Source organism: Alosa sapidissima, chromosome 8 (genome assembly GCF_018492685.1).
Source record: "Alosa sapidissima isolate fAloSap1 chromosome 8, fAloSap1.pri, whole genome shotgun sequence".
NCBI lineage: Eukaryota > Metazoa > Chordata > Actinopteri > Clupeiformes > Clupeidae > Alosa > Alosa sapidissima.
The window spans coordinates 4,726,574-4,751,785 of NC_055964.1; the positions used below are offsets into that span (position 1 = coordinate 4,726,574).

A 25,212-nucleotide genomic window follows, 5' to 3' on the forward strand; every position below is an offset into this window, starting at 1 on the left:
TCAAAGGTGTGACCCCTCTTCTCTTGTGCCTGTCCTCACATCTTGATCTTAACAATCAGATTGGTGGTTGGTTGGTGTCATATCTGATCGAGAAAAAAATAAATCCTTGTTTGAGTGCGTTGAAGAGGCCACCGCACTCGCTTGATGCTTGACTCTCTAGAAGCCTCTGCATCTGTGACTGAGTGGTGTTGTACACTCTGGATCTCTCTGTACTGTAGGTGGACCTGAAGCCATCAGAGGGAATTGCCCATAAAGGCTAATCCACCGAGTCATGTGATTTAAGCTGAAGAAAAAGATTGAGTCCCTTCACAGGGTGCAAGTTGTGACACAAGGACTTCACAAACGGCAGCTGTAGCAGTAGAGGATAACTGCCTAATATAATTAATGACTACATCAGCCATTACATCACACAGAAGAATTATTTCAGATTTTGGGCATTTACTGTAAATAAATATGATTTATTTAGGCATTTACTTATGCATTTAGGATATTATGGAATATTTAACACACATTAATGCACGAAAAGATTGATTTCAGAAGAAGAATAGCTATTGTATGTAAGTTTGATTTCAGAAGAAGGATAGCTATTGTATGTGAGTAGATTAATGAACATTCTGTTCTTTTTTGTAAAGTCTTTGTGTTCCATGGAATTGAATTGACATGAACGTAACCACATTCTGAGGAATTTAAAATACTTCTTCATAGTAAATTCTTGATTCATGGCAGCATGAACAGGTCTGTGATTGGAAACAGCCTGTTTTTCTTTGTTAGGTAATGAGGCTAGCATAGTTAGCAAGCAGCTAGTCTCCTGCATCTGTTGTGAATAGGTAAGGACGCCAGGCACTTCAGCATGAAGACTTCACTTCTAGACCTTTCCAAAGCTTATGAGGTGGTCGTATGCTGTTTAGTAGTGTGGCTAGAGAACTCAGCCGCCAACACCAGGGGTGGGACCCTGAGGAGGTAAATCTCTTCATCATACTGTACGGGCCACTATAAAAGACAAGAGGTGACTCACCTGTCTACAGGGTAAGACAACACAATAGGTGCCAGCCACCTCCTGCTCCTGCTTACGTAGAACAGTGCTAGAGGTATAATGATTGGTGTGTGTGCGTGTGCGTGTGCGTGTGCGTGTGCGTGTGCGTGTGTGTGTGTGTGTGTGTGTGTGTGTGTGCAAGTGTGCATGTGTGTGTGAGTGTGCGTGTGGTGTGTGTGTGTGTCTGAGAGAGAGAACTCACTCAGGAGAGCTAACAAGGTTTTTTTAGTAGTGCTTCCGTTGCTGGAAATTGTTTTAAAAAAAAAATAAAGATAAAATGCTTGAGTGTAGAATCAAAGTAATTGAAATTAGGAGCCGCTTGATTCCGACTGGCTTGTTGTGCCTCAGAGTATTCAGAAACCCAGGGGGCTTCGTACTCAGCATCACAGCTGCTCTTTGATGAATTTAGGAAGATTACAGTGTTCAACAGGTCAAGATGTGTGTGCTTCTTCATCTCATAGTCTACCATCCGCAGTATTATAATTTAGAGTTATGAAGTAGCATTGGCTAATGTGTGGATTAATATGAAGGCAGTATACAATGCTAAGTGCTCAAGATTTATTACTAATAAATTACCGGGATATGTCAACTAACAAATTTAATTATTGAATCCGGTAAATGTTGTTTTGCTACCTTTACTGCTATTTTTAGATCACCTGAGCAAGAGGAAGAAGTCTCCTTGATCCTGGTGAAATATTGTTGATATTTGAACTCAACAGGGAGTTAAATATATGCCCATTAAATACAAACAAATTGTACCTAGACTAATGGTCACAGAATTACACAGTTAAGTTACATTGAAGAACAAGGTGAATAGACAGGATAGGTACTCAGAAGATTGAAAGTCACAGTGGACACAATCTCTGGTCAGCATGCCTGTAACAGCAACACCACACATGCTCTTTCACATCAGATATTTGCTAGCTGCCAACTTATATAGTTGTGCAATACATATCTAAAATAAATCTAGATGTAATTCATTGGTCATTTGAAAAATGTATGCTTTAAGTTGAAGTCCGAAGGTCAAAGTGAACTCTATGGACTTGTCTGGTCTGCCTGTAACAGCAGCACCGCACACATTGTTCCTCGTCAAACATTATCAGGCTGACCCCTTTTTTGACCAGTGAATCTCCTAACAAAAATGGCTCCCTCCACCCAGCACACTCCTATTTATGGAGTCATTTCTTTATGGAGTGCTGTAGCCCGTTTTTCTTTGTTAGGTAACGAGGCCTGCGCCGACTGGCTTTTTATAGGAGCCTGAGCACCTGCAGGGCTGTAGTGTCCTCTGTGTTCTCACTGGAGGATGATGGGACGCTGCCATTGGTCGGAGCGGCCGACGTCATCGCTGCACCTGGGTGAGCGGAGTGGGGCTGCAGTCAGGCCTGTGCTGTAATTGGTTTTGGCTCCCGCATGCTTCTTGCAAGATGTCTGGCTTTGATGCCAGGTTCATCGCCAAAAATAAATGTTAACTTCTGTGTGATGAGTTTAAGGAGAGAAAAAAGCAAAGCAAAAAAAAAAAACTGCTGTCAGACTGAACACTTAAAAATTCTTTTTGATTTGGAATGTATGAAAACTTATTAGCGGTATTTTTGGGTAATTTTAGTCAGCAGGAGACAGCCTGGCATCCTCCTCGGGACAAAACATTGATCAGGTTCAGGGTTGTTGAGATTCTCTTAGTTCTGAAAAAAAGAGTGTTTTAATTAAGATGGAGAGTGTAGTTCCAGACTTATAAACTTTATTTATTTTCAAGGTTTCTATGAACATACAATTAATCATAATGAAACGTCAAGATGATACTTCAAGACAACTGAAGACATTGGTTATCTTTACCAAGTATCCCCAAAGCAAAGCATGTGAATTAATTGATTCAGTGCCTTAGGACTCTTGAGAGCTGCCTGTATGTACCATAATATTAAAGTTAGGAGTAAGGTCAAGGTAGTAGTCATCATCTGGTGAGATGTAGTGTACAGTATCAAATCCGAGAGAGACCCCTGTCCAACTACTTCAGTATGTAATGTAGATCTTTTTACATTGACAACAACACTATTTTTATATAGATAAATAAATAAAGATCATTCTACAATCATTAGTGAAACAGGCCATATTCAGCAATGCCACGGACAGAGTACCAAAGTGCTGGTAAAATACTGTAGCATGTGCCTGCCAGTATACTGATTTAGTTACTGTAATCAAGAGATACACTGTCTCCACCTCTTCATTCAGTTTTCTCCCCTCCACCCTACTCCACTTCAGACCTCAGCATTGTGCAACCTGTTGGGAAGTAGAAGTAGAAAGAACGATTGTGAACGAAGAATTGAAACATCCGTTTCTTTTCCTCTGCCCCTCCATTTCATATTCACTTGTTCTACTGCCCGCTCCCCTTGCTAGTTCCCTTCATCCCCTGAGGCATGTGTGTGTGTGTGGGTTTAGTGGGTGGTTGTGTGTGTGTGTGTTTGTGTGTTTGTGTGTGTGTGTGTGAGTGTGTGCGTTTGTGTATCGGTGTGTGTCTGTGTGTGTGTGTTTGTGTGTCTGTTCATGTGTGTGTCTGTGTGTGTGCGTTTGTGTGTCTGTTTGTGTGTGTGTGTGTCTGTGTGTGTGTGTGTGTTTGTGTGTCTGTTTATGTGTGTGTGTGTGTCAGTGCTGTCAAGGGCCGGGCCATACACACACACACACACACACACACACACACACACACACAGAGCTCTCAGCACGGATGAGGAATGCATTAAAATCTTAACATCAGACGAGACTGACAGCAGCCTCCATGCTGGCACGGGGGAGGGGGAAGGCAGCACTAGCAAGCCCAAGAGCAGAGGGAGGACGCTGGGGCTCCAGACACTGGCAGCAGGGGGGTGCATGGTGATATGGGGATGCCTTGACAAGTTGTTATTCTAAGCTTCCCAAAGATGTTTTCTCTCTCTCTCCCCCTCCTTTCTCTCCCCTTCTATGTAGCTTTCTTTCTTTCTTTTTTCTATCTCTCTATCTCTGTCTGTCATTCTTTCTTACTCCTGCTGTATTTCTGCTTGTCCTTCTCTCTCTCTCTCTCTTTATCTTTTGGTCTCTTTGACTCTCACAACCACAACCACTATATCTCTCTCTCTCTCTCTCTCTCTCTCTCTCTCTCTCTCTCTCAGACACTCACACACACACACACACACTCACACACACACACACACACGCACGCACGCACGCACGCACGCACACACACACACACACACACACACACACACACACACACACACACACATACAGTTCTTTATTTTTTTTTAGATTCAGGGCCAGAGATCATTCCATGAGGATCATTCCAATGATCATCACGACTGGTAGCTAGCCTGAGGCTGCTGCTAGTCCATCAACATCGCAGGCCCAACTAAAACCAGGCTTTTCAGGGTCTCTCATGGCGTATTTTTTATACTTTGGTGACATTTCTCATTAATAACAAGAAAGCTTCCAAGTTCTGAAGTTTATGCGATTATGGTAATGGTAAGAGAATATAAAATTCATAGAAACTTAGTAATGTAAAATTGGATGCGGTGGAGTTTTACATTAGAGATCTCTACTGCAAGGGGCTGCTAGCTGTTCTGTTTTGTGTCTTCACAGAATATTGTGATTATTTTGAAAACACTTGTAGGTTGAGGTTTGGCAGTTTGCAGCGAGTTTGTTTGTGTTTGTTTAGACTTGTTTCCTTTTTTATCTCCATATTCCTCAAGTGCTAGCCCATCATCACTCACACACTTTAGAATTACATTTGATAGAGTAGCCAAGTATAGCTGCAGCATCATCCTCCCCCCTGTTTCCACCCGCAGTAAGTAATACCGGCGAGCTCGTCTGCTGCGGAGGTCCCTCTCATTGTCAGCGGCACACGCGGGAAGATGAATGAACTTAATTAGATCAGAGTGGCGTAATGTGGTTTTAGCTAAATTGCTGACAAAGGCTTTAGCCCGAATAAAAGAGAGGAACTGATAACCTGGAGCCGGATTGGCTTTATTGCGCTTGGGTTTGGGCGGCAATGATGTGGCTGGCGAGTTTAAGAGTCTAATTGTCTGACTCAGTTAGAGGAAACATCCTCAAGGCTCTAATTCACTGGCATCTAAATGAACTATCTCGCAGAGGAGTCTGTCTCTCTTTCTCTCCCTCTCCTCTTTCTCTCTTTCCTTCTTTCTTTCTCACTTGCACCAGGAGCGCAAGCTCATTAATGGTGTTAAGGAGACAGAGTGATGAAAAGAGAATGAATAAACGAGGGAGAGAGAGTGTGTGAGCTACATAAGGGTGAAATCAGAGGAGAGAGAGAGAGGGAGAGAGAGAGAGTGTGTGAGCTACATAAGGGTGAAATCAGAGGAGAGAGAGAGAGAGGGAGAGAGAGAGTGTGTGAGCTACATAAGGGTGAAATCAGAGGAAAGAGAGAGAGAGAGAGAGAGAGAGAGCAGGGGGTTTGAGCATGTTATATGGGTCACCTTTACAGGGTCACAGTGGCTGCTCTCTTAGTGGCTCTTGACATATGCTTACACTGACCACAACTGGCCACTGGAGAGGTGTGCTAAGCATGGGCCATTATGAAGTGAAGGGCTTCAAAAATGCTGTTTCACAGATGACCCCCCCCCCCCCCCCCCCCCCATGCCCACCCCCCATGCCCACCCCCCATGCCAGTCTCAGGGTATTTCAGTACAGGGAACACGCTCAGGGTGGTCGATTGGATGGAGTCACACCTGTAATAGAAGGGCCTTTCAATTTCTCCATGGTGCGAGAGGGTTGGTGTGGTGTCCCTGTGGAGAGCTTGCTAGTCAGACTGCAGTTTGCCCATTGGGTATATTCCTGCAGATGGAAAAGTTCTTCCCAGTAAGTGAGTTTAGAACAGCACTGTGGAAATAAAAACTGTAAAAGGAGCAGACAGAGTGAAATAAACCATTTAAGTTAATGGAGATTCTTGTAAACCTAGTTTCACCAGATTGTTGTCTTAATGCTGTAGCTGCAAGTTCCACTTTATACTAATACTTGAGTTCGGACATACACACACATCCACATCCTCGCAGACACACACACACACACACACATACACACTATTTCTCTCTCTCTCTCTCTCTCACACTCACACACACACACACACACACACACACACACACACACACACACACTATACAGATTTTGGTACTTCTCATCAAGTTAGATCCTCCAAACTCAATCTGCCTTGTAGACATTTCTCTTGTTGACGCGTCTTCCTGCTCTGTCCTCTGCCCGGTTCTGTTCCGCAGGGCGAGGAAGAAGAACAAGCCGCTGAACCTGAAGATCCACAGCAGCGTGGGCAGCTGTGAGAACCTGCCCACCACCCAGCGCTCGCCTCTCCACACCGAGCGCTCGCTGCGCTCCTTCTTCTTCCCATCCTATGTGCCCTCCACGCCACCTGTCCACTCCGACGCCTCCACGCCCTCCGCCAGTAAGTGACCGTCCGAGGCACCACCGAGGCAAATGCCACATCATCACACACACACACACACAAACACACACAGACACATACATAACACACACACACACACACACACACACACACACACTGTAAATATCAATATTATGTACAATTGGCATATTAATATGATATACATAATATGAAGTCCATGAATGACGCTATTTACTGCTGAGATGAGGACACGTTAGTACATGTCATTAACACAGTAGAGACCTCAAGACAAGATAGGTAGATAGATAGATAGATAGATAGATAGATAGATAGATACAGTAGATAGATACTTTATTAATTTTATATAAGTACAGTTGTTCTCATAGGTTTACATTCCCTAGCAGTATATTGGCCAGTTTTGGAGAATATAACTAATCATGCAGAAAAAGTTTCTTTTCTTTAGGGATAGTTGTCAGGTGAAGCCGTTTATTATCACACAATTGTGTTTGCCCTCTTTAAACAATATTGATAACTGATATCACTCAAATAGCCCTGATCAAAAGGTGACATACTGTACCCTTGAATGTTTGGCCTAATAATATACACACAAGTTTACAGACTTGTGGCTATTAAGGGTAACCTTTAGGTGCCCAATAACCCAAATGGCCCTCATTTATGAAACGACCGGACATAAAACAGGCGTTAGACATGTTTACCAGTCATTCCCATGCAAAGCTTGCTATGAATCTGAATGTACTGTAAGTGGGTGGCTATGCTCAAATCTCACATCATGTCTAAACTGGTGTGCAAGTCGTTGAGCCGGCATGGTCTTACGGTGCAGCATAATAAATTGGCGGACGACTGGAAAGTTGGAGAGTTATATTACTGGAATATAGTCTGTTGCAGAGGTTCTCAAACTTTTTGGGGCTAACAAAGATCAAACCAAAACACCAAGGCACACCAACTTATGGTCAGGCCTACTGATTATAATGTTTGTCACACACATTATGAAAGGATACCCATTACATGAACAGAATTACTTTAGTTAATAAAATAAGTTTATTTTGAAAAGCTCAACAGTAAGGTCATGAACTATGCTTTTGTTTTCATATGCAGAAAAAAATGTTCTCATCCATCCTATCTCCAGTGTTCCATGGACATACTGTATTTGTGTGATTTTTTCCAGGGACAAATGGTGTGCATCGTATTGTTTTGTAATGAATGCATTTGGTAATACTACAGGCCTGCAAAAAAAACAAAACAAAAAAAAAGCTCTCTTAATCACACACACACACACACACACACACACACACACATGCATGCATGGTAGGGGCTCTGATACAGTATACATCTATTACCGGTATACATTATTATAATGTTATTAACACTTAAGAGCTTAATTAGAATGCTTAAAGCAGGGCCCATTTCTTTTCTTCTTTGTTTCTTAAATTACACTGACATTGAAATAATGGCCTGGAAAAGATTGGATCGGAAAATCTGAGTTTTTCCCTCTTATTGCTTTCCCCCCTTTGCTCACTATTTGCCTTTGGCTATTACTTCCTGTGAGGCGTTTGCTGAAAGAGCGAGGGCCTCGGTGCATGCATATACATTTCCCCTGGCGGCAGGAGGTGTGGACGCGCATTACATTATTAGGTCATCACGAGCTATAAGCTGAACACTATGAGTGGCACCTGTGTGTGTGTGTGTGTGTGTGTGTGTGTGTGTGTGTGTGTGAGTGTGTGTGTGTGTGTGTTTGTCTCTGGGTGTGTCTGTATGTGTGTGTGTGTGTGAGTGTGTGTGTGTGTGTGTCAGTATGTGTGTGTGTGTGTGCGTGTGTGTGCATGTGTGTGTGTGTGTGTGTGTGTGTGTGTGTCTGTATGTGTGTGTGTGTGTGTCTGTGTGTGTGTGTATGTGTGTGTGTATGTGTGTGTGTGTGTCTACATGCTGAGTGGCATCTGTGTGCGTGAGGAGGCTAAGCATGCCAATGACTTCCAGGCTTCTGAATAATAGCTCCTCATCCTCTTCACTGTGTAGCTGCTGCCAGGGAAAATTCATGGCGTGCGTTTCTAAAGATGGGTGCCTCCCCATCACCCCCCCTTCTCTCGCTCTCTTAATCACACACACACATACACATACTGTACACACACACACACACACACACACACACACACACACACACACATGCATGCATGGTAGGGGCTCTTTCATTGCAGTAGGATCACTCAACCATTAGGCAGCTATCATCATTTCTCGTGGTGCCACAACAGAGGTAACAAAGCGAATGTGTCATTGTGGGTGCACATCTGAAAGTGTCAGTGAAGAGAAATGTAATTGACCCTCATAGTTCTCATTTTTTGTCTCAAAAATGTTTCCTACTTATAAGAGCACCACTGCAACAAGTACCACACTGACACTAGGGATAATAGATCAAATAATTATTACCAAACAAGCTGTGCAAGATGTTGTTTGTGTTAAAAGGTTTTGCAAATGGTGCATATCAAATGTTTAATGAAATTCCAACTCAATAGGTTTTGCTCTACTGGGTCTTGATGTAGCATCTGCCCTATGACTTCACAATGGCCTCGTCACTAGGGGATCATTTTTTGGAATATTTTTTTTTGCAGATGGTTTCTTGGTGAAGAGTTGCTGTAAATGGATTTATGGTGTCGGTTACCTGCTCTCGTTGGATACGGTTGGCATAGTGACCACTGTACTCACAACAGCTCTTTTAATACTAGACAGGTGCAGTGGTTTAAGTGTCTCGGGTGTTCTGTGGAGTGGGGTTATTGTTATGTGTTGCATATACAGTATCTTTCTTATGGGTTTATGGTGTAGTTGCTCCTGGAGTTTTGTGGTGTAGGATTCTTGCCTATGCTTTTGTGTGAGGTCGTTTTACTGTGGACAGGTGTGTGCCAGAGGTTTTCATGTTCTAGTTCAGACTAGCTTATCGCTAACCGTAGCTGTTACCGGAGCATCATCAACAGGAGCATCACAGAGTGCCTGCAGAGACGCGGCGGATCCTTGGCACGCACACGGCTGCACGCGCGGCGCTCTTTGCTCCTCGCCCGTCTCTGCATCCCGATGAGGACAGTGATTTAGATGAACTCATTCCCTTCCGGGCCAAAGCAGCCGCTCAGGGTCAGGTCTAATCATTTTCATTGGATTGTGGCAGAGTCCGTAATGGCATTAGTGGCCACTGCCAGCCTGCTTCCCCGGGTCGCTGTCGAAGGGCATGGTGGTATAAAGCAGACCTGGCCATTTGTGTCCTCAGCCATGCTAATCAGTCTGCTCCCACTACACTCCACTGGGTTGGTGGGTGATAGATACATAGATGGATAGATAGAAAAAAGATAGGTTGGTAGATAGATAGATAGATAGATAGATTGATAGATAGATAGGTAACTTGATTGGTTGATTTATTAATTGATAACTTAATTGATCAATTGATTAATTGGCCAATAGATAGATAATATAGATGGAGAAATAGAGAGAGTGCATGCAAGAGAAAGATTAAGACCCTGTTAATTGGTCTGCTCTCACTCCGCTGGTTCGGAGGGTGGTTTGATGACCTCGGCGGTGACGTTTTCTCAGAACTGCTCTGACAGGACCCCCCACCCCAACACAAAAACAAAATGACAACAAAAGGGAATGACGCATAAACAAAGTGCTTTTGATGTCTGAATCCAGGAGATCAAGTCCTTTTGGCTCTGATCAACAGCTTACGTCAAATGAGTTAGACCTATGGCTTTTGTAATTGGCTTGTCAGTGTCAAGTATGTGATAAAACAGACAGCTTGTGTGTGTGTGTGTGGGTGGGTGGGTGTGTGTGTGAGAGAGAGAGAGAGAGAAAGAGTGAGTGTATGTGTGTATTGGTGCTAGTTTGTGTGTGAGAGTGTGTGTGCTTTGCTTTGACGTTGAGCTTAAACACTGCAGGTGGAACAAAGAAATCTAGTGCTGCGCACACAGACCGATTTCATTATAAACTTTGATAAAGATCCAAAATGACATCGGAGTGGAGGATATTAGATTTTTGTGCTCGGCTCATGGTGAGGTTTACAGTATAAGAGCTAATCATTTCTTCACGTTTTTGCTCAATTTCTGTGGCTGCTTTCGAAGGCCTGCCTTGTATCCAGAACGTGAATGACCACCTGTTGCACATGCACACACAAGCACACACACACACACACACACACACACACACACACACACACAAATACATAAACACGCACCACAGCTGCCATACGAAACGGCTTAAACTCTTTTGTCGTCCTAAGCCTCCCCTCCTGTGATGGAAAGCGATGCCTGCATCCACTCCTGCACGTCCGAGCTCCACTGGGGACTGCGTTTGGCACCCTTAGCAGAGAGCCCTTACCCCCTCTGTGCCGCTGCTCATGTCTGTGCGGACGGAGCAGAGCACAGGGGCCGACTGGCCAATGCTGTGAATGGCCGAGTCGGCTGTCAGCGGCTTTTTAATTCAGAGGCTCATGGAGGGTGACTCACTGATACCAGGGTGGCGCTGAGAGAGAGAGTTAGGGAATGAAAGAGAAAGCATGATAAATAGATAGATAGATAGATAGATAGATAGATAGATAGATAGATAAGATTGTTGCCTTTAACTCTCTAACGAGTTATGGCGTCCTTACACCAAACAACTTTGACAAGATTTGGTAAAGATTCTTAAAAGATTGTAGTATTTTGAGTAAAGCTTGAATAGGGGGCATTAGTAAAAGACTCTAATCTTTCAAGAATCTTCCCCAAATCTTGTCAAAGTTCTTTGGTGTAAGGAGGTCATTACTTGCCATAGCAGGCATCAAGGTACCAGCTATGAACTTTGTTTCGCATAGCCTAGCAAGATAGCAACACAGAACGCATTTGCCAGGATACCAGAAAGCAGATTAACATAATGTTCGACTACAGCTGTTCACAATTAAATAGAATTTTGGACATTGAAGGCAGCATGAAGGATACATCTACGCTGCCTTAAAAATTAGGTAAAACGAAGGTATCTTAAATGGCAGCATTTCATAGAAATATTTTATTTGGACAAGCCTCGATGCCTCGCTCCCCTGTGAGGTATCTTAAAGCAACATCAGAATCAAAATTAGCCTTATTGGCCAGGTTTGCATAAACAAACAAGGAATTTGACTTTGAGTTAATCTTTGCTCTCAAAGTACAACACTCGCTTAACATATAAGAATAAAAAAAAAAACATAAAAAGAATAAAATAATAAAAACAGAACAGTAAGAATAGAATGAAGGGCAGTAGAACATTGAGACTCTCATGGGGCCTCACCACAGGGCTTTACCACTACTGGCCTGATGCCATCAGTTAGTGTGTGTGTGTGTGTGTGTGCATGTATATGTTTTCATTCATTCTGTTATTTATTTATTTGCGTAAAGAGGACACCTATTTCATGAAAATCAGTCCTCTCTTGTCCACTGCTGACATAGTGTACTGTAATATGATAAGAGCCTTCTGACAAAAGTGGACAGGCAGAACGGCACTTGAAAAAGAGTTGAGTTGAGGAGATTTGCATAGTGGCTGTGTCCAGTGAAATACACTTTTTTTTTTCATGCTGTGCCGGTGTGAATTGAAATGTTTTGACCCTGCTGTTGATGACTGCGTTGTCATGGCAACAGGGCCATGCAGACTCCAAACTCTGCATAGAAATAAATAAAGAAAATCGAATCAGATTTGCCCCAAGCAGTCTTAGAAGGGCCGATTACAACTCCTCAGGAGATAGACAGCCAGGTGTTACACAGCTCTCTTATATGTGATATTAAATGTTTTTGACTTTGAACTTCATTTGAGACTCATTTACTAGAGTATTGGAATCTATCGGGCCAATAGGTCTAAACAAGTCAAATAGAACTTGAATGGACTAGTTCATGAATATTGTTTTCATTCGTGATATTGTTAACACAGAAAGATAGTTGTGACCCACCACATGAAAAATAGTATTCCATATAAAGAATATTATGATTTCATGAATAATACTACTTAGGAACAAAAAACTACTGGCTCCTTTAAAACTGTGAGTGGTTGGCATAGAAACAAGCAAGTAACAAGGCTTAGTGTAGTTTAAAATAAACCTGTCCTTTCAAACCATTGTTTTCACTTACATTACCATGCTGTTAATATTGATTCACTCTTAAGCCAGGTGAAATGGAAATGTCACATAGCGACCAGTTATTTTTGTAGCATAGGTACTGGAATGCTGTATGTAAAAAGACACATACACAGTTGTACCAAAAAGGAAACACTTTGGTGTAAACTGTAATAAAGGCTTTATTAGAATGTTGGTGCTCCTGCCAGTGTGTAGTTAGTGAAGTGATAAACAGTAGGCTACTATTTATTTCTGAAGGTATATTATTATAAATAAAAAAGGAATAGTAAGCATTTGTGAGCCAATGCATTTTTCATATTCATATTCGGCAAATAACTCTTCATGGTCCGCGTACGCTTTTGTGTTGGCACCCACAAACCCATGGAGCACCGGATGGAGGAGAATATTCGTTTGGCTGTTGAGTTCAGATCAACAGTCTTTCAGTCTGTCAACAGTCTTTTTCAAGTATCGCTAACCCATCTTTAACACAAAGCCACTAACACTTAACACTAAATAGACAATAGAGGTAGAGTTATATATGGAAACTACATACTACACAACGGAAAACTACATACACATATGCAACACACACGCACACATACACATAGGGCCCTATCTTGCCGATCTAAAACGCATGGTCACTGGCGAATAGCTTAAATAAATGTAGGCGTTTGTCCAGTCCACATTGGGGTGGTTTTGTTATCAACGGGCGCCTGGCGCAAAAAGGTTTGTCATATGTTTCTTAATCAGTCATGAATCAACATCCTTTAAACTAATAAAAATGACATCTGTCATTCCCTTTAACAGGAGGCAGCGCAACTTCAAACAGCGCATTGGTAGTTTGATAGTTAGTGGCGCATTTGAAGTAATCAGCCTGCATGCGAGACTGTATGGAACAGGTATTCCACTAAGCTATGCTTGACTAAAACCTAGCAGAGCCTACACACATCTGCACTCATCTATTATTTAAACTCATAGGCAAAGTGAAACTAACTTCACCAAGGTGTCATAGTCAACGACAAAACAGTTATACACAGCCACATCATACCTTATGTCGTTAATAGCCACACCCCTAGGTACATTGTGTAATAAATAACTTTGCGTCGTGATAAGAATACGCTATGCACCGAGTTTTAGATCGCCAAAATAGGGCCCATAATAACTCTATCTCTCTCACTTATTCTCGCAGTCTCACAAACGTTCACACACACATACACACACACACACGCACACACACACACACACACACACACACACACACACACACACACACACACACACACACACACACACACACACACACCAGTGACCCTGCCTTCACATCCCCCCCTGTCCTGCCTGCCCTTCTGGAATGGTCGGTTAGAATGTCTGATTAAGGAAGCGGGTCATTAGGAAGGGGAAGGAGGTTCTGATGGCGACTTCATTAAGATAAGGGGGGGGGGGGGGGGGGGGGGGCGAAGGGGCAGAGCAGACAGAGGAGGCCATCAGTGAATTGTACTGCTACTGCTGCTGCTGCCGGTGGTGCTGCCAATGTCTGGCGCCCTCTCATCCTGCAGGCCTTCCCATCAGCCATCCATTACAGAGCCTCCTGGGGTGGGGAGGCAAGGAGTGGGGACCACTGGGGGAGAAAGGGGGGACTGGGAGAGGAGAGAAAGAGAGGGAAGAGAATAGAGTGAGGGAGGGAGGGAGGAAGAGAGGAGAGGAGAGAAAAAAGCATAACTAGAAAGGAAAGTGGGGGTGATGAGACAAGGAGAACGGGAGGAAGAGGGGAAGAGAGGAGAGAGGGCTGACTGGGATGGGAGAGATGGAGGGAGAGAAGAGAGGATAGGAGGATAGAGAGAGGAGAAGAGGAGAGAGGGAGAGAGGGAGGGAGGAAAGCAGGAGAGAAGAGAGGGAACAGGGGCATGGTGGTGGGCTTGCGTGCTAGTTGGCCGGATGGCTGGACAGACCTCTGCACAAACGGGCCTTTAATCGATAATGATTATACTGACTGATGAGGTTTTTCATGGGTAGAAGGAAAACAAGCAAACACACACATAAATACATACACACACATATGCATGCACACACAACCCTCCCCCCCAACACACACACACATACACATCTATTAGGTTAGCAAAACAATTAATCTGAAACACATAAAGCAAAAACACCATTTGTATGTAGGCTTTCATCTGTTCGTTGTGAATTCAGGTGTATGGGAAAACAGTATAACATGCTTTCTACATTCAGATTATTGCCATCAGGAGGCCCTGCGTACAACGGAGTATTAGGGCCACACATGAAGAAGAACTTGACTTTAAAGTCGACATGTAGACATTAAACTCAACATTTCGAGAATAAAGCTGAAATACCATGTCAACTTTAATCTCGACATTTCAGAGAATATGATGTTTCAGCACAGTAATTCAGCAAAATTGATTTGGGGAAATGATTTGGAAATTAGGCCTTACAGTATTGAATAATATTTCATTGTGAGAATGCTTTACATGTACTTCACTTTCACTTCACTTCAATGAGTGTGTTGTGTTCTTCTGTGTTTCACCTTGACCTTGAATGCTTCTCTGTGTATGTATACATGTTACTGCAATATGCTTTTTTGTCCATGTATTCTTTTGATTCATTGTGCAGTAGTGCCTACACCTCCCTTTCTAGGTATATCTGTTAGTGTGTGTATATGTGAAAAACCTTATTCTTCTGGATTTTGCTTGTGATGTTGCTGCTGCGTCTGTTGCATGACTGAGGTCTTGCACTCATATTGAGCAGAATGGGGCCATTTGCAAGAAGAAGCACTTCCTCCCTTGACTGAAATAGGGGGTTGGATGAATACTTGGCTAAATTAGAGATAGTGGGGGGAGAGAGGAAAGGTAAAGAGAGAGAGAGAAAGAGAGAGAGAGAGGGGCTGAGCTACAAATGTCCTACATCTACAGTACATTATCCATGTTTTTTTGGCACTATATTCATTCTTTTTATCTATGAAGGTATGTTGTGGAACCATTCCATTAAAGGGACCACATGAAGGTCACTGGGAGATTGTGTGTGTGTGTGTGTGTGTGTGTGTGTGTGTGTGTGTGTGTGTGTGTGTGTGCGTGTGCGTGTGCGTGTGTGTGTGTGTGTGTGTGTTTGTGTGTGATTGATAAATGTAATACTGGTGCTTCATAGTTGCTTCAGTTGAGAGTGGTCTGTGTGTGTGTGTGTGTGTGTGTGTGTGTGTGTGTGTGTGTGTGTGTGTGTGTGTGTGATGCACACAATACATACTAATGGCTTTCTTTTCGCCTTTCATTTTAGTGTCTTACATGGAATTTAAAATGCAATATTCTACATTGTCCCTTTTACGTTTGAGTGTCTGTGTAAGTAGATTGATGGATTTTTGATAAATGTATAAGAATGTGATCATTTCATTTTGCAGATTATTGTATTCCTCCCTGTGTTTGTATTTTTCTGTCTAAATCATTTGAGTTGGATCATGATGTGGCTGCGATTCATTTTAGCTTAGTTGACGACTAAAACCATAACTTTTTTTTAACAAATGTTAGATTTCATGTTACACGAATGTCAAAAGTCAATGTATATTTTTTCTTTAACCTTTAGGAGATGATGGGTCTGAAGATTACATGTGCATTCTGTAGAATGTGAAATCCAATTATAGTTGATTGGGAAATGCCATGTGCAGCTTTGGCAATGAACTGAGCATCTTCAAAACATATACATTTTCTAAAATGTCATTTATTGCCAAAGTATTTCTGCAAAGGCTCTTAGGTTTTGGTGATTACGGTATTGACCAATCCAATTGCTGCATTTGTGGCCAGAGCTCTCATATGCAGATTTAAACCCTTTAAAAGACTCAATAACATGTCACTTTGTGTTTGTTTGTGTGTGTGGTGTGTGTGTCTCTGTGTGTGTGTGTGTGTGTGTGTGTGTGTGTGTGTGTCTCTGTGTGTGTGTGTGTGTGTTTGTTTGTTTGTTTGTTTGTCTCTTTGCAACAGACACTCTCTTAGTGCCTCGATGGTCCCCACAAATTCCTCGCCGAGACCTCGGAAACTCTATCAAACACAGGTAAGCAGGCCACAGGGGTTGGTGGGTGGGTTCAGCACAGCTGTCTCTCATGTCAAAATGTCAGCTCGAATAAGTGGCACTTATACAGCTGTTTTTGTACTGTATGTCTGTTCATAGTTTGACACTTTGTTATTCTAAGTGCCACTGATCTCTGAAGACAAAAAGCAACAACCTTTTGTTGCGCTGACTGTTCAACATGTGTGGGTGTAAGCATTGTGAAAGTTGTTCATTTGTTCGATACAAATGGAATGTTGTCTCCTGTATAATTACATCAGGTGCAACTTCATGTGGAAAAAAGAGTATCTTTCTCATACCTGGAGGAGTTTGAAGAACAGGGTATGATCACTCTGACTGTATATTAGCACTCTATCACTGTCATAGCTTTGTGCAAACTCATATCTGGTTATGATCTGGGGGGGGGGGGGGGTGTAGAAAGTAGAAAAAAAATTGAAGATAAATGGAAATCGAGACCTGTGTTTAACTCCGAGGAGCGCAGACACGCCACTTGGCCTCCGCTGGGTGAAGTCGATATTAAATTGTGTTTTCATTTGGATTAGTCAATTCAGAGGATCTAATGAAAATATTTTGATTCTGTCAGCTCGCGTTAGTCATATTCCATTACCCACGAGTGTTGCCCTCTTATCGTCTCTTATCACGGTGGCGGCGGCGGCAAACCGAAGACAACCCCTAGCCCTCTCCAAAGACTTTGTCTTGCCACTACGCCACCCTCACAGTGAATTGTTGTTTTTTATTATTATTATTGTTATTGCTGGGCGCACTGTTGGTTTGCTGGTAATCCATGGCAGAGATAGTGAGATGTGTTTTGCGTATGTGAATGTGAGAATCTGAAGGCCCCGTGGGAGGCATCCGAAGCAAATGAGTTTAGCCTTAGCGTTAGCGCTATCTATGGCTATTGTATGAGGGAATATGCGTATAGGCATTCGGCCACAATGAAGCTTTTATGTTGAATTGAATGGCATTCAGGCAGAATTGAATTATGGCATTTTTTTTTTAGATTAGAGGAAAAATACTACATTTAGAAGAGGCCACATACATCGATCTTTGAATTAAAAGGTTATTTCGGAAGTGTGCTGCTTGCTATAGCAGATGCTACTTGTCACTCTGACAGACTCAGAAACAAAGTCAAAAGGTCAGAGCATGCTTGTATGTTATCTCTCTCTCTCTCTCTCTCTCTCTCTCTCTCTCTCTCTTTCACACAAACACACTCTTTCTCTCTAGGTGTGTTTTCTTTCGGGGCGGTGTGGGTGCTATCGTAAACAGATTGAAATGTGTGTCTATCACTGTTTCTAAGCATTCATGTGGTTTGTGTGCCTACAGATTTTCCACCAAATATTGGATGTCTCAGACATGTACAGTTTGCGGAAAAGGAATGTTGTTCGGACTAAAATGTAAAAACTGCAAGTAAGTCTGAGTAAAACCTTTGCTTATTGACAGCTTCAAAGAGAACTGGAAGGATTATCCATCAGACCTCGATAAGTAGTCTGCCAGGAGTTGCTTTTGAACTTTGACAAAGAACCGCATTTTAAATCTTCTTTAAAAGTCTGTTTGGGCGCCATTATTTTGTTCATTGCAGGCTATTAAACATTCTGACTAGAAAATTTGTCATAGTAATTACACCTGAAGTTGCAAATTAGGTATAATTACCACTATCGTCAAAAACAGATTATATGAATAAATTAACTGTGTATTAATTTTAACCACTGCTGAATGTGATGGTTGATATGAAAAGTAGTTATGTCAGGAGGAGTGTGTGGGGGGTGTGTGTGTGTGTGTGTGTGGGGGGTGGGGGGGGGGGGGGGGGGGTGTCTGCTGATGTTCCGTAATGTATTTACTTTCATAGTCAAATTTGTGTGTGTGTGTAATGTGTGTAAGTATGAGAGTATTTAAGTGTGGTGTGTATGTTTGTGTGTATGTACATGTATGTGTGTGTGTGTGTGTGTGTGTGTGTGTGTGTGTGTGTGTGCGTGTGTGTGTGTGTGTGTGTGTGTTTGCACGTCCATGTGTTTGTCTACAGTATGTATGTGCTGTGTGTGTTTTATACATTGACTTTGACTTACTTTGGCAATTAGGTTGAAGTGCCACAATAAATGTACCAAAGAGGCCTCCCCATGCCACCTGCTGATCATGCCTCGCGGAGGTAGGGTTTCACCGGCAGGTAGTGATGTTTCTCTCCTAATGCTGGGTAGGCACCTTTAAACTCTCTTGGATCCAGACCATCATGTAGAATACCAATCAATATGCTATAGACTGTTACTGAATTATACTATAATGTTTGATGTTACCTGTATGGGCTTCAATAAAATTGAGTTACAATGACAAATATTATATATATTATATTGTATGTGTTTTATTGCATGTGTTATTGTAAGTGTTATATGTGTAATAATGTTGTACTAGTTACAGAGGTGTAATTAACAAAGGATTAATCATTGGTTGCTTTATGCTTTGTTGATTAGTTTTGGGAACACAGACACATCACATTGTTTTGATAGTGATGTGCACTTGTTTTCTGTGTTGCGATAACAGTGCACAACAAGAAATGACATATTTTGACAACATTATTATTTCCTGTGGTATTGCATTGTTGTGTTATTATGACCTAGATTAGTGATTTACATTATTGATTGAACTTTTGACCTGAACTATGACCATATTATAATTGGTAGCATTATTAGCTGCAGCGGAACATATACTGTACATAGATTAGCCCAGATTAGCTTAGATTAGTAGTTGGAGCAGAAAAATATAATTAGAACTAATAAAGTAGTCCTTACAATTTCTGTGATTACTGGCCCCTTATCTTAGTCTTTATGCAGAGCTAAAGGCATTCCATTAATACTAGTTCCTGTAGAGCTGAATTCACTTTGGATATTTTTTTCATTTTTTCTTCTTCCGTTTCACCTGTACCTCTCCCACTTCATCCCCTCCCTGCTTCAATTTTTTGCTTTTAAAGACCATCAAGGAACATCTCAAGGTAATATGATCGATTTATAAATGCTTTTACTGAGTGTGCAGGGACAATATTTGTTCAATTTGTCACTCCAATCTGGTCAGACCTTTTTTTAATAGATTAAAAAAATAACTCTCTGACATTAATTGATCATTTGGGATCACATTGACAGTCTTCCCCCACAATGTTTGTACACTGTTTTCCCCTCACAAATGGGGATGACTAATGTTTTGTTTGGGGCCTGGGCGTCCGTGTTTTTGTTTTCACACAGCTCGATTAGTCAGGACCGAGTCTGTACCTTGTGACATCAACAACCCCCTTAGGTACACAGACCTGCACATCAGCCAAACGCTCCCAAAAACCAACAAAATCAACAAGGTAGGTCCCTCTGATGGAAAAAAAAACTCTAGCTGGATAGTTTTTAAACTAAACTAAGCATATCTCACCAAAAGCAAGCATAAGAGCTTTTGATTTGCCATGTTCTTTAGAAGGGTTTGTGACTAGTGTCCTCATCCTCACGTCATCTGCTCTCCACATTTGTATGTCGTGGGAGTGGAAGCTGCTGAGAGACGTCTAATGAGTAAAGCCAACCTCAATGATATCTCAGCAAGGCCATTATATGGGGGATAAGGCAGAGAAGACATAGTAATTAATGTCTTTCATTTACTTGAGTCAATAGAACCCACAGCTTCAGAAGGGGTTATTACTAGATATGTCCAAGAGAAGAGTCCTTATAAGAGTCTGCTCTACAACATGGCACATTTTTAATTAGTTACAGTCATAGTACAGTGTTCCTTGTACTCTATATCTACTCTTGTATTGTATATCTAATACATTATGCCTACCTAACCTAATGTGTGCATGAAACATAAAACTGTGATGGTGAGAAATAAAAAGAGCAAAATATGTGCAAATGTTTACCATCATTATCTGATAGAGGATTAAGGAAGACTGAAAAGGTACTCTCTATTTCTCTCCTGTGTCTCTTTCTCTCTCTCTCTCTCTCTCTCTCTCTTTCAATCTCTCTCTTTTGCTCTCTCTCTCTCTTTCTTTTCCTGTCTCTCATAGGACCATATCCCTGTTCCGTACCAGCCAGATTCCAGCAGTAACCCTTCCTCCACCACATCCTCCACTCCTTCCTCACCAGCTCCTCCTCTTCCTCCCAGTGCTACGCCTCCATCACCTCTACACCCCTCCCCTCAGTCGGCACGGCAACAGAAACCCTTAAGCCTAACAAGTATGTCATATTCCTCTTCCTCCACCTCAGTCACTGCCTTTTGAAAAGAGTGAATACTTACACTGGTATCACATTGAGCAGCAGCATGTAGGCAGACTCTCTTGGTGGGCTTGTTGCATTGCTAACATGACTGGCTCCTTTTTAACTCAGCTTCAAAACTAGGTGCACATTGGTAGTAGTGGGTTCAGATAGGTGTGTGTGTGGGGGGGGGGGGGGGGTGCTCATTTCTGATGCAGCTAAGATGAAGAAGCCCAGTCACGGCAGAGCTTGTGTGTGTGTGTGTGTGTCTGTCTGTCTGTATATGTGTGTGTGTGTGTGTGTGTGTCTGTCTGTATCTGTGTCTGTATCTGTGTGTGTGTGTGTGTGTGTGTGTGTGTGTGTGTGTGTGTGTGTGAATGTAGGAATACATCTGACTGCCGTGACACTTGAAGGCTCCTCTTGAGTTTCTTAGCTTTTCACACCACTGTCTTTTCTTGTGTGTGTGTGTGTGTGTGTGTGTGTGCGCGTGTGTCTTGCAGCTTCTCATTACTTCAAATACAAGCAGCAGTTCATCTTTCCTGGTAAGTGTGTCATAATTGATCATTACCTCTTCCCATAATGCACTACAGCACACCTCAGAGGACTCTTTTGATGTGACAACCCAACACCCCAACCACCTCCACACTCAACACCCTTAGCACCCATCCCACCTCAGCCCCCATCTTTTTTTAAGGAGTATTTTACGCCTGTAGCAACCTGCTAGAAGCCTCCATTAGGGGCCTTAATAAAAGACCTTTCAGGAGCAGTTCTACCCAGATAAATCAAGCCAACCCTTGTGTTTTTGCTGAAATGAAAGCAAGGTTTTTTTTAATCAAATGCACTGAATTGCGCCATGGCACTTAATGCCCATGTTATCAAACCCTAAGTGTTGTCCTGGTGAAACTGGGAGAGTGTCCCCACCTCCACACACACACACACCCCTATCCCTATTCCCCCGAGACCGGTTTAATGTTTTTATTTATTTGTTGTTTGTTTGTTTATTTTGTTTGTTTACTTATTTAACAGACGTGGCCCCAGAAGTTCCCACCAGAGCACCACAGGTCATTCTGCACCCTGTTCTATCTGAGCCCGTGTGAGTATCCCCTTTTAATCGTTTGTTTTGGATGTTTGTTTGTTTGTTTCCTTTGTGAGATTTTAGTTTAAGCTTATCGTTAATGTGTCTCAGACAAACACAGAGCCCACTGAGGGATTTTGTGATGTGTTTGTCATGTGATTGTAGATAGTGACAAAGCATAAAACAGCTGAAAGAAAGATATTGAATTGATATTGATAATGAATGAATTAGAACTGTCATGAATTAAAATCAGCCAAACATTTTTTTGTTAATCTATATAGCTGTTTTTCTGTCCCATTTGGTGAGTTACGTGCTATTTTCTCACAAAGATTTCTTTAAAAGAGCCCATCTGGATTGTTGTCTTTGTAAAAGAATAGGCTTTATTTTGCGGTGTTTATTTGAAGTGCAGCTAAAGTGTCACCATCAACACTTAGTAGCTTTGTCCTCTCTCTGAAAACAACACCCCAAAAACAACAAAAAATCATTCATTTTTCCCACTCCCTAGACCACTTTGTTTTTTTTTTTCACAAGTCTGTGGAGTGCTAGTTATGTTTTTCACAGTCATCTAATACCGAAGGTCTCCACACACAGAGACTCATCGCACATCTCAGCATGATACACTCTCTAGCTGTAGGATTCACCAGACTAGTTCGCTGAACAGGGATTTATGTCCAGGTAAAGCTGTATAAAATGTAGGCATTGCTGGTTTTTTCATCGTTTGTTTTTTCTCCTCAGAAAAGTGTCCCATGTAGTCTCTCCAACTGTGTATTAGGTTATGTCAACAAATACAAGAAATAATAATAAAAACCTATTGTGTATTTATGTATGCGTGACTGCATACCATATACATATACAAAGGCATTGGCTTTAATGGGTAATATATGTCACTATTGTAGGTCAGAGCATTTCTATACAGGACCAGAGCTGACCGACTCACATTAAACATCATTTTCGTATTAGTGAAATTACTGGAGCACAAGACACTGGAGTGGCAAACATTTTGATGTGCACACAGACAAGATGTAGACTTTGGGCAAATGCTGGAATGGCCTTTAGTTTACGCTACAGTTGGGCTGACGCCGAGATCCCTGTTTGTCTCTTAAAATCCTGTCAGAGACTAAAAAAAGAAAGAGAATGTCTCAGAAACAGCACACTGACAGTGATGCTAAAGATAAGAAAGTCTGTGTTCTGAAGTACCATTGCAGTGTTTGCCATTCATAGAAATAGGAGTAAGAGGAGGTTCATATCAAAGTCACCTTTTGGTCAAATGTGAAATTAGTCACTTAGAACTGCTTGCACTGTAAGACTGGTGGTGAAGAGAGATGACTGTTTCCCATATTTCATACTTAGTGTCCCTTTTTAATACACACTTCAAAGATAATGAATTGATTGCTCCAGTAGATGATGCTTAAATAAGTATGTTGAAGTAAACATAAATAAGTATGTTGAAGTAATTTGTAAACATCTAAAATAGTCTGCTAACTCTGATATGTCTACTTCATACTTCAACTTCTACTACTTACTACTATTATCATTACAACTGCTACTGTTATTTAATCAATCATTTGTATGATCGTGTTTGCCTCTTAATTGATCAGTGATGTTAGTTTTGACATTTAGCTATGATTAGGTGTCTAATAGGGCAAATCCTATAAGGAAGACATAATCTGAGGTGGCAGAAATCACTTTTTTGGGTTTGGTGCACTAAATATGTGGAATTGCTGTTCACGCTAACTCCTGTGAACATATATGTATTAAGGTTAAGCATAAAACATGTTATCCACCTCAAAGGAATTAAGCTCAAATGACCCAGAATTGAAGTACGCCTGAGTGAAATGCCATGAATCATGTTGCCGAGCGATTTGGAGCTAACCATCTGTCAATCTTCTTTTCCTGCCACCCTTCCATTTTACCTCACAAATGACCTGCTCTCAGTAACACTGGAAACCCTCTCCTGCAAATCGAAGTGGAGCCCACATCAGATGTGAGTGGTTTACGTTGATTTTGTAGAGAAGATGCTCATACATTAGACAGATAGTTTGTTGTTGTTGTTGAAATTCCGTTTCACAAACTCCGTGCTCTGTACCTGATGAGTGTCATTAACGGTACACATTCACAATACAGTAAAACAGTGTGCTGCTTCGGTCATTATCCAATGTCTTATGAATAGCTATGTTAATGACTTAAAGGTAAAAACAAAAGACAAAGTTCGCACACCAGAACAGTTCCCAGAGTTAAAAGAAAATCAATGTTTCAAGCCAACAGGGTGTTCTTCAGGCTCTTTTGTTTTTACCTTTTAGTATACTTTGTCCTGCACCTGGCCTGAACTTCGGTGGGATGTGCACACAACCACTCTGACTTTATGTTAATGACTTGTCAAACACAAATTCAAAACTCTGACTAGCACCCCAACCTCCTTTTTGTGTCTTGTACACCCCTGAGCATGTAGGCTGAACCGACAGTAAGCATTGTAAATACCAACTTTTTTAATACCAGCTGATAATGGTATGGATTTGGCTCAGGTCTGGGTTCATTACTCGTACCAATCCACGTAAAACTATATGAAATGTAAGCTTTGTTGGGACCAGGGCACCAATTGTTTCTCCCTTTGAAAACCAGGGACTGAAAACAGAATAATTTTAATTTCAGTTCGTTCTGAGCAAAAACATAATTTTTTCGTTCCCGTTCCAGTGTTCCAAGGCATCACCTCTAAATGGAAACCGGTCAGAGCGTTATAAAAGAACCGTTAATAAAGTTCCTTTAAAAATGGCATTGCCTTTACAAATTGATTTATGGCAGGTGACACAATACCATAAGCTTTTTTTCTGCACAACAGCCTTAAAGCTTAAATCAAAGCACATTAGATATCAAGGCCAACTGTTAAAAATACCGTGCCTGAATTCAGGTGTGGGCCTACCCTATTATACAGTAGCCTTCAGTGATTCATAAATTCTGACTTAACTCATCCTATACAGGGTCTGGGAAACACTATGTGTGCAGGTGACTTTCCAAACCAGATACTGCAGGTGTGGAATGATAAACAACATTATTAACCGGTTATCTAAAATGTAAAATAGTATAGTATATAGTATATATACTCTTTTGATCCCGTTAGGGAAATTTGGTCTCTGCATTTATCCCAATCTGTGAATTAGTGAAACACACTCAGCACACAGTGTACACACAGTGAGGTGAAGCACACACTAATCCCGGCGCAGTGAGCTGCCTGCAACAACAGCGGCGCTTGGGGAGCAGTGAGGGGTTAGGTGCCTTGCTCAAGGGTACGTCCGAAGCGCTAACCAGTAGGCCACGGCTGCCCGAAAT

The 25,212-nt window shown here is 41.9% G+C and overlaps 1 protein-coding gene across 4 annotated transcripts in view; it reads left to right on the forward strand.

Moving 5' to 3' along the window:
* ksr2 (kinase suppressor of ras 2) overlaps positions 1-25,212 on the forward strand; it is a 92,855-nt gene that overhangs the window by 34,570 nt on the left and 33,073 nt on the right. For 3 of the 4 annotated variants that reach the window (XM_042101681.1, XM_042101680.1, XM_042101683.1), the window contains 10 exons: positions 6,283-6,464; positions 16,518-16,587; positions 17,926-18,009; positions 18,678-18,790; positions 19,562-19,582; positions 19,830-19,936; positions 20,627-20,795; positions 21,314-21,355; positions 21,840-21,906; positions 23,824-23,872. In XM_042101681.1, coding sequence (XP_041957615.1) covers positions 6,283-6,464; positions 16,518-16,587; positions 17,926-18,009; positions 18,678-18,790; positions 19,562-19,582; positions 19,830-19,936; positions 20,627-20,795; positions 21,314-21,355; positions 21,840-21,906; positions 23,824-23,872 — 904 coding nt within the window. The remainder of the gene's footprint in view (positions 1-6,282; positions 6,465-16,517; positions 16,588-17,925; positions 18,010-18,677; positions 18,791-19,561; positions 19,583-19,829; positions 19,937-20,626; positions 20,796-21,313; positions 21,356-21,839; positions 21,907-23,823; positions 23,873-25,212) is intronic. The other variant, XM_042101682.1, reaches the window with a different exon arrangement.